This window comes from Teleopsis dalmanni, chromosome 1 (assembly GCF_002237135.1).
Source record: "Teleopsis dalmanni isolate 2A chromosome 1, ASM223713v2, whole genome shotgun sequence".
Lineage (NCBI taxonomy): Eukaryota > Metazoa > Arthropoda > Insecta > Diptera > Diopsidae > Teleopsis > Teleopsis dalmanni.
The window spans coordinates 179,970,049-179,980,325 of NC_051846.1; the positions used below are offsets into that span (position 1 = coordinate 179,970,049).

At 29.3% G+C, this 10,277-nt stretch overlaps 2 protein-coding genes across 3 annotated transcripts in view; one reads left to right on the top strand and one right to left on the bottom strand.

Moving 5' to 3' along the window:
* Nucleotides 1-10,277, bottom strand: part of LOC119666819 (myosin-G heavy chain-like) — a 377,427-nt gene that overhangs the window by 174,342 nt on the left and 192,808 nt on the right. The gene's annotated exons all lie outside the window — the stretch shown is intronic.
* LOC119670469 (protein terminus-like) lies at nt 969-3,319 on the top strand. Of its 2 annotated transcripts, XM_038080737.1 has the most exons (3): nt 969-1,022; nt 1,259-1,305; nt 1,813-3,319. In XM_038080737.1, exon 3 carries the CDS (start codon nt 1,840-1,842, stop codon nt 3,193-3,195), a length of 1,356 nt encoding a protein of 451 aa, XP_037936665.1. In that variant the 5' UTR covers nt 969-1,022; nt 1,259-1,305; nt 1,813-1,839; the 3' UTR covers nt 3,196-3,319. The 2 variants fall into 2 exon arrangements, with proteins under 2 accessions (XP_037936665.1, XP_037936664.1); XM_038080736.1 differs by lacking the exons at nt 969-1,022; nt 1,259-1,305 and adding an exon at nt 1,654-1,758.

A 10,277-nucleotide genomic window follows, 5' to 3' on the forward strand; every position in this document is an offset into this window, starting at 1 on the left:
TTTAATCTTCCATTTCTGAAAGTATTCCACCATGCGGTCTATATTTCTCTGTAAGGTGTTATTTACATTTATGACATCCCGGTCAGACTAGATCAAGTAGATCACTTATATTATATACAATAGTTTCTTTAAGTAAAATAGGCACTACCATCATAACTGACGTTAAAATGCAAATAAATTAGTTATAGTTATTTTTAATGGTTATATTTCAATACTATTCTTTTACACAAATTTTTGGTGCTATATACATTACTTTTATTACTGATTTGCTTTATACACATATGAAAATATTCATCACGACAATATAGAAACAAAATTATCCAATGATTGCTAATAGAAATAGAGATTAAGAGCTTGCCAAAGTCCTCCCGAGTTAATACCTAAATGGAGGATCTGTGGACTATTTTGCAAATGGCAGAGACGAACCATAGAGAACGTATGGACTTTTGCAGATATGATTACTTGGGAATATTCGTTCGTTCGTAAGCGTTCGCTTTAGTAATTCAACTCTCTTTTTGGTCATAACCAACAAACATATTGCATAGACAGTCGTATAACAATTGTCAAATTCCTACACTTATTACTATTTTGACCCGTTTTTTCCTACATTTAAAGGATATTTATTTTGTGTATATATGTCCTTATATAACTACATATATTTTTATGTTTTTGACTGAAAAACACTATTTTGACTAACGTGACAAGTCATACAAACCTCCTCATCGTGACTATATGTAAATTGAAATTTTTATCTTCCTGTCATGTTCTGTCAAATTTTTAGTATACATTGAAAACAACAATTTTAAATTTGACATTTCTTTCTGTATAACATAGCCCTTAAATATAAAATTTATTGATTTGTTTGTTGTTAATATAAACAATTTAACTGAAAAAAAGGCAAAGCGTTTGTAATATTTTTAAAGATCTTTTATTTGATTAATAGCATTTAAGAGCTTAATATATAATTTTCAAAGTATAGGAAACTTAAAATTACTCAAACCCTGACTTTTTCAAGAAGTGTGGTGAATAATAATTATTAGTCAGAATTTCTTTTAATATCAAAACAGCATTTAACAAGAAAATAACTTCTATGCATATTATTCCAGTCTCTTCTAGATTTTTGTTAAAAATTTGCATTTTTCAAAAAGTCAGTATTTTGTTAATTTTATCGTTAATTTGACATTTGATCGGTTCGTTTGTATTAATAAACAAATGAGTTTTTTAATTTTTTACTAAATGACAACCCTGTTTTTTACAGCAACGTTGCTAATTTGGAACCAGCGAGACTTCATAACCATATTTCAGGTAAGTGCCATCGTGAGAAATAATAATCATTGCAAGAACCGATTGTTTTTTTTATTCATAATATTTATTTTAACAGTAAATTATAAATTTTTGCAGTTGTAAACTGTAGAGAAGTGAATAATAGATATAATAACATAATTAAATATGATTTGAAGGAACAGCCTTTTATTTATTGCTATAAAAAGACAGGGCAAGAGCAGAAATCAAAATGGTGTAAAATTAGACTTTACTGAAAAATATACTAAATTTTTAGAAATATTGAGTTCGTATTCACATTTCTGTCAAAAATTGTTCATTGCTTGTTTTTTTGATTCGATTAATTGACATTTCAAAATAATTTACTTTGAACTCAGTTATCAATTTCATTCAACTAACATCGAATTTATTTTTCAGAACTAAACATTCTGGAATAGTATTTTGCAATTTTTAGTAATATTACAACGAATTATATAGGTATTCGACCTAATTATCATAATTACATCAATTTTAAGACTGAATATTTTGTAGAAAAACGTTCATTTGGACAGGTAAAAAATGGCGAACTTACAACCACTCTTGAAGTCCTCTGGTAAATCCAAAAAGAAGGTTACAAGCATCGATCTAAAGTCAACTGAATTTCGAAACGAAAAGTATCGAATGTGTATGCTTAAAAATTGCATGATGTCTGACTTTTATAAGTATCTCGGTCTTAAGGTCAAGGAAAAAAATGACTTCAGCAATATAAACAACTATGAAGAGGCAAATTCCAGCTTTACTTATACTGTGTACAGTCCACAGACAAGAGAATTTCATCACCGTTGGCATACTAATCGTGGAAGAATCATTGATTGCCTGACTTGTTACAATATCAGCGAACGTGTGGAACCATTTGCCAAGCACTACGAAAGAAATAATGAACGCACATATTTGGTGTTGACTGAAGACGAAAGGAAGAAACTCCTGATCGTTGAAAGTAAATGTGTAAGCACATTTGTGATGACTAAGGACAACATTGATAAAGGAAATATGGATTTCTTATCAGAGGCATCGACTGATGTACTACCATCTATGCTACGTTTACTATTTGTTAAGGCTAAGACTATACATATACAAGTTGCATACAATGTAAAAATCGAAAATCGCCTATATGTATTCGAAAGTACTGAGTTAGCAATAGAAAATCATTTTGATATAATCGAAAGTATTGATATGGTGTTTATGATGCTTTTAGAGACGGTCAAGATATTTATGGGTTCACTTGAATGCTCAGATATTGAAAACTTTAAGATTCAACGCATAAAAGTTAATATAAGAATGGAACGTTGGTTTTCTCAAAACGGTGTTAGAAAAATGACACTGCCCTTAAAGTATCGTATTAAAAATGTAGCATTTTATATCGATCCTGAGCAACTTAAATTGAAACATGAGAAGATGGAGAGTTGTGATATCGAGGCTATTACTTACGCTTATAAGAAGTACAAAGCTACTGGAAATAAAAGCTACTTGATGCGTATGAAAGGTGCAAATTTATATTGTTTCCAGCTTTGCCAGACTTCTCAGGAAATATACACAGTACCCTTCTATCTCGCTCCACCTACAGGTAATAAAGAAAATCACAATTTCATAATTCTCGAAGATGTGGAAGGAAACTTTCAACATTTTATGGGAATTTTAAGCCCACAACACTTCGCTTATACTGAAGATCCGAAGGCTATTTTTATTTGTCCAAAATGTCAGGCAAATTATTCTGAATTGGTTAAGTTGGCTGTGCATCAAAGGTTGAAATGTGGTCACTTTTTTGAAATTTTTGAAGTGGACAATGATTACGCAGAGGACTATCCCAATAACTTCTCGATTGAAACCAGTGACGGCAAGTGGTTGCTTGCCGGTATAAGAGATGTGCCAACTTGATTATCAGATTAGCAGTTTAATACAAATATCAGATATGCATACGATATATGTGCATATATTATTTTTCAAGTTCGTGTTGTTTTGTATCATTCAGTTTCTTATTATAAAAGTTATAAAAAATATTATTGCAAACATGTTTCAAAATTGTTAAATAAATGTTAAATTTGTTTAACTGAAAATACTTGTTTTATATTGATCTAGGAAATTCAAATTTTTAATTAACTTTTGCACATAGTAAATTCTATGTATTCACAAATATTATTAGCCCTACATATATTTTCATTATAAGCCGCAAAATGTGAATTGTTTCAAAATAACGATTATTTTAAAAAATATTCCATAATGATTATATATTCCACAATGTGCTACTTCGTACCATATACCTTAGGCCGTCAAAGGACTTAAGAATATTGATTACAACAATTTTTCTCTAGGCATGCTTTGGGCGTTCTCTGCAGTTCCTGATTTGAGGAACGTTAATTTTAGCTTGCATTTCTGGATGGGCATGCGATATTACTTAAAAATAAGCAGCAAGCATAGTTCTTCTAGTTGTTGGTTATATCTAAAAATGTTAAATTATATATATTCTAAATAACTGCGTCAAAGGCAACTTCCAAAGAAGTAATGGGCGTTGATTTGGCTGTTATGTGCGAATGCATTTACAAGTTAAACGTTTTCTCGCATGTAGCTCTTGAGTAAGTTTTTATTGGACTTTATTCTTATTAATTATAGCAAAGACAATATATACGCGGTATATATTGTACGAGTATTAACAAGAGTAAAGTGTATGGTAATTTTGTTTGACAACAATTGTTATCATTAATAGTTTACTGTATTGTTTTTTATATGAAACTCTCTCTTTCTCTCTCTCTCCCCCCCCCCTCTCTCTTCATTTCCTTTTCTCTCTCTCTCTCTCTGTTGAAGATGTGTTTCCTATTATTACTTCCTATTATTTCCTATTATTCTATTAATCTAATATTGAACATTACACAGTACTCTCATATTCAGAACTACATAAAAAGACCTGTATTATCTTCTGATATACATAGTTCCAAACATCATATTCAGTAGCATAAACTGGAATGTGTTAAGGAAAAATGATGTACGATACTATAAAACATTTTTTTTGTCCAAGTCTTTTTTTGTCCAATTTTATTGAATAAATAATTAAGGACTGTAGTTTAATTGTGTGAAGTACTTAAGTAATTCATTTGCTCAATTTCATTTTAGTCATTCTAGTTAGTATTGACAGCTATGATACTTTATTCTACAATTGAGCATAACTATTCCTTTAATTTTTTTTTTTAAATATTTTAAAAAGTATTAAAGTTTTAAAATTTAAGTACGTAGTACTAAAACACATGAACCAAAATACAACTAAATGCGTCAGTACGTTCACAATTTCCGAAGGGTTCGAAAAGTAATGAAGAAACAACAACAAAAATGTTAGTTGATTTATTAAAATTTCGCTGACCCTATAATTCTGTTTCGAATATTGTAATAATTTCTTTTCGGCAGAAGTCATACATATTTCACAAAAAAAATTTGACAATTTTATTTTTCTATTATAGTCTATTTTTCTATATAGTCGCTACCACCATAACTGCCGTTAAAATCCAATTTCATTAACTTATTATTTAATTATTATTTATTTATTTAATTAATTACTTGGTAGAGAGGTTTCGAACAGTAGTGAATTACAACAACTAAAATTCATTCTATATTATTTTCATTAGTTGAATTTTTGACTGTTTCGAGTATTGTCAAATACAACATCATCAGTAGCCTTAGAATTATTTCTTATATTTTATTATTCATAAATAATTTTTTGAGCCTGCGAGTACCAAGAGTTGAACTCCTACCCTGCCAAATATGAAGCGCAGAGTCAGTGTTTATTAGCTAATTGGCCGACAACAGTACTTGACTTAGACATATGTATGTTCGAAGTTGGAGCTTTATTAATTTGCATATTTTGCAATCAGTTTTAGATATAACGTGAAACCTGCTTAATAATTGGTTCTACCTATGGTATGTTAAAGAAATTCTTTTTCAATAATCTTGCTGCATTTCCTTTTTTTTAACATATAAGATAAAACATTTTTTACCAAAATTATTATAAGTAGAAAGAATTTTTTTTTGTGGCTTCAAAATTTAGTTATTTTGTTATTAATATAACTTACCAAAATCGCAATACTGCTAAGAATATATAAATACCACTTAAACTTACTAACAAAAGCATTTCTTTTACAATCACGTCGTAATGCACTAAGGATATAATAAGTATTTCAAGTATTTACTGTACTGTTTTATATTAAAAATTTATCAAAGTAATAAATTTTCTCAAAAATACTTTTCCACTCAATTGAAACAAAAATGCTTACAGACAAACTTTTGTTCCTTTGGTGCTCGTACTTGTCTTATTATTATTTTTGGTATTTATTTTTTCCAAAAGGGAATTTATAAATTTAAAGTAAAGTTAAAACTTGCGGGTACTCACAAAAGTGGAAAGAATATAACAACTTAAAATTGCAAAGAAGCAGCCATTGAACAGAACTGCAGTTTGGTCAACATGACGTATACTTAACGTGAACTGATTCTATGCGAGGAAACTAGAGTTGGAAGTAGCATAAGTAGAAGTATTATTGGCAGCATTAAGGACCGTCAAATATTGTTTGTAACTGCAGGCAAAAAACACAAAATTTTCAAAAATAGTAGAGGTGGTCAAAAATGAAGTTGAATAAGTTCCCAATGAATTTGAGTTAGTTTTTCAGTGTTGGTACTTCTGAACTCGTAAAGGAACTCCATTTTGTGTGACCTGCAAAAGTCGTACGAAAAATCGGAGTTAAGCAAAGACAAATTCAATATAAGCAAATATAATACATTTTGATTTTTTTATTAAAATTTTACATTAAGTCTTGGACTTTATTATATATTTGTTTAATGGGTCGTATAACTGATCACACTTGAAAATTTTATTTATCTAAAGTTTTATATCTCTTTCATATTCTTGAATGCTCGTATGTGTTTTTGTTTCAACTATGTACTGATATCTTATATTTATTTTTTTCACTTTAAGTATTTTAAAAGTTGTTTTTCGTAAGTGTATGCAAACGCTAAAGCAGTCTAAATGGAATTGTGTACATTTGTGGTAACCATTTAATGGTCTAAGCCACCATCATCTCAGCCAAAGTTGATCTTACTTTATGGTTATACAACCAGCATGCTTAATCTTCTTAAAAGTTTGCCACATGTGCATTTCTTGTGGCAGGAATTTGGCCCTCAGAGTTCGGTTGCAAAAACTTCCAGAAGAAGAGGTAGTAAAGCGAAAGTAAAGTTGCAGTGTTTGTCTAAAAGTAGCATGAGAAAGGAGCATATGTTGTGCATTGAGCACCTGAAAAAATGGAAAAATGGTTTATTTTTTGTGAAGCACATTATTAACTGAATGGTACCTGCGAGAATCTGACAACTGAGCAGCATGAGGTGTAGTTTTTGTTTAAGCAATTTTGAACTTTATAGTTACAACTTTTTTTAATATTTCATATTAATTTGTTTATAGAAGGCGAACAGTTTAATAAATAATTTAGACACAACATAAGATATACCTAAAGCATAGACATCTTACTTAAGTTATTGCTTAAGTCTTACTATTCCCTTGACAGTCATTTATTATTTTAATGTAATAATAATTATGATATGACATAATTATTCTCTTCGTGATTTAACTTTAAAATGCCAGTCGTTAACCTTAAAAGTCATTTTTAAGAAGAAGCAAATGCTTGACTTGTGAATGAGTTGCTTTTTGTGTCTTCAAATTGCTTTCACCCGAACTATGTCTGCACTGTCATTGTACAGAAATATGCTTACAACAGTAGTTGCAAAAGAAGTACCAGGAATGTGAAGTTATTAAATCATTTATGATACATGCTATTCCCCTGGTACTCGTACTTGCACTTACAGTTTTAGTTGCACTTGCGGTATTAGAGTATCTTTACCACTCTTTGGCTTCTTTTGCACTTTAAATTTTTTTGTGAAAAGTGAACAGAAAACCCATTCCACAGCTTAAATATTTCATTTTTTTCTTCTGCAGTATACAACTTGAGTCTCTTCTATGCTTTATTATATACATATATATATATATATATATATATATATGCTGTGTTGGTACTTAAGTGTTGCACTATTATCTTGACATAGTGGTAATACAAAGCGTTGCGCATTGTAAGAAAGATGTTTTTGGCGGTCTTGAACAATTTCTAAAGCTTCAAATTAAGTTATTTTTTATTTATTCATTTTCTTAAATATTACAAAACTTATGCCTAATGGAAGTATAATCAGACTCAAAAATGCATTTAATATTTAAATGAACTTTGAAATATGTTAATAAATTTTAAGATATTCATAATTTTTTATAAACTCTACAGTTATTATTGAAACTGCTAATGCTCTAAATTTGCTCCTTGTCTTGGAGAACTTCATTGGTTTGTGATAGTGAAAGGAGGACTGCACGTTCATAATAAACAACAGCATTATATCTTTGGTCCGGTTAATCCAATTTCAGTTGAAATTTTAGTAATCAATTGAGGTTAAACCTTCATATCAACTTTTCGGCATTAACATTTACTCTTTTGTAGTCTAAGCGCTGCCACCGAGACACAGCATTTAGTTATATCGGCATGATATGTGCTAGAAATTTCACAAAGCCAGGCTCTGAGAAGGCTTTTCAAAGTTCCATGGTAAATTAGGACGAATGACATCCTCAGGGTCATCAAGATTGATGCCATCAAAAAGTACATAAAGGATAGAGCCCTGAAATTATTTGCGAAAACTGACAGACTTACCAACACTGCGTTATCAAATCTTAGAATGGTTACAGGCTCTTCGGGGAGGTATGCAGATCTGAGGTCAATTATTCCTTAGTCTAATGAAGTGATAAATAATAATCTAGTCAAGAAGAAGAAACTTCGAGTTAAAAAAGAGTATAGGTGTTTGAGTGCACTAGCTCAAAACAGCTTTAACATAATATTAATAATAGCATTTATAGCTCCTACACATGTTTATTAATATTATGTTGCTCTAGAATACTAACTATCAACAGAGACCTTAATTTCATTATATTTCAATAACTACTTAGAATGAACTGCAATGCAAATAACATAAAATGATCGAAACACATTCGCTCTACGGAGTTTGAAAGAACTTTCCTTTCCTATTCCTTTTAGTTCCTGGGACACTTTCATATGTTCAGATATCCAAACAAAGTTGAGCCAGGAAAGCCTGCTGACACGAGATAAAAATGATCTATTTTGTTTTATTTATTTATTGTAGTCAAAAGAATTACTTTTCATCACTCTAAGATACATATCCTACAATACAATTTGGTAGTATGCTTATGTATGAATAAATTCATTCTACAAAATGGTTCGTTACTGAAAAATTTATAACTTTTCTTATTTATATTTTTTATATATTACATTAAAAAGTCAGTAATTAATTTAAAAATAGGTGTACTTAACATCATGGCAAGTAATACTTACGATATGTTGTTTTCTTGACAGAAGGCAATATTATTCTTTACTTGCCATCGTAAATTACTATATCTACTTTATAATGTTATGTCTTCTGAAAGACTAATTATTCATTTCTTCTAACATTAAAATATTTTAAATTTAAATATAAAAAGATGTAATTTTTATTTCCTTTACAACAAGGACTTACATGTAAAAATTCTTATATATATTTGCATATATTTTTTAAGTCTTTAATGTGATAAATTTTTACGTCGCTAAGATATATTGTACCATCAGTACTAAATAACATTAACATTAAATTGCAGTAAATTAATAAAGGAATATAAATTTTAGCATTAAAATGTCCTTAATTTAGGAGTATAATCATTACGCTGAAGCACATTCTCTGCAGCAACATTTCAGAATATGGCAGACATATCCTTAAAAAAGTCTCTGAAAATGTTGTGTATGCTGCATATAATATGCGCCTTAATGGGCGTAAGTACTTTTAAATGTAATTTTGGGTAATAAAACACAAATTTGTCATAAAAATCTTTTGCGCAATTTAACAAAATATTTTGATGAAAAACAGCTTCAGCTTAACAAACAAAAAAAAACAAATGATTAAAATATATTATTCAGGCAATCCCGTCCCTACATTAATGCAACATTAAAACCTATGAGATTTAAAATTTTTACTTTAAAGTATATAGTAAAGATGTTATTCATTATAAAAATAGCATTTAAAAGTTCAGATTGTATCTGTTTTCAATATTTTGTTACAGTTAATATTTTAATTATGTATTTAGTTACAGAATTTGGTTATAAAATGCTGGTTAGGTCACAATATAATATAATAGAACTATTTAAACAACTATATTTGTATTCATTTTAAAATAGACTGAAGACTGGCTTTTAAACTTAAAGTATAGATACTTAAGATATATTGTGAAATTATTTTAATCATAGTTTTCAACTACAGTAACAAACACTTAACTGCATTATAATTATTAATGCAAATATTCATCTATAAGAAGTACTTCTGGCATCATATACTAGATGCTCCATACTAATGCAATATAAATATAAAAGGCAATTTTTTGATTCAACACATGAAAATTGGTATTGGAGAGGAGTTATCCATTTTCAATAGCAACCTAGATATGAAGTGTTGAATAAGGATTCTTTGAAAAATCTATTAAGCATAGAATTAAAGTACTAAAAGAGTGTGTTTGGAATATTTTTCCTAATGCTTTTAATGTCTCTAACACCCTGGGTATGCTTTTCAGGGCATTAGAGTCAGGTCTACAATGCACTCGTTGCTATAGTGATCCCTAAGTGTTGGATATTGATCACTAAAATTATCATTTGAATTTTAAACAGTTTAGTGACACTTTGATACTTGAGTGTAGTGTATTTCAAGTATTTTTGTTGTATGTTCAACTCAAGCTTTAAACAATTTTTTTTAACCACCGGACATCATCTCATGTGTTACGGAACGCATAAAGCGTTCGGAGAAGCAAACGTATCGGTTTAGTGTCATCTTTTTTTTTTTCAAATAATCACTTTTTAATT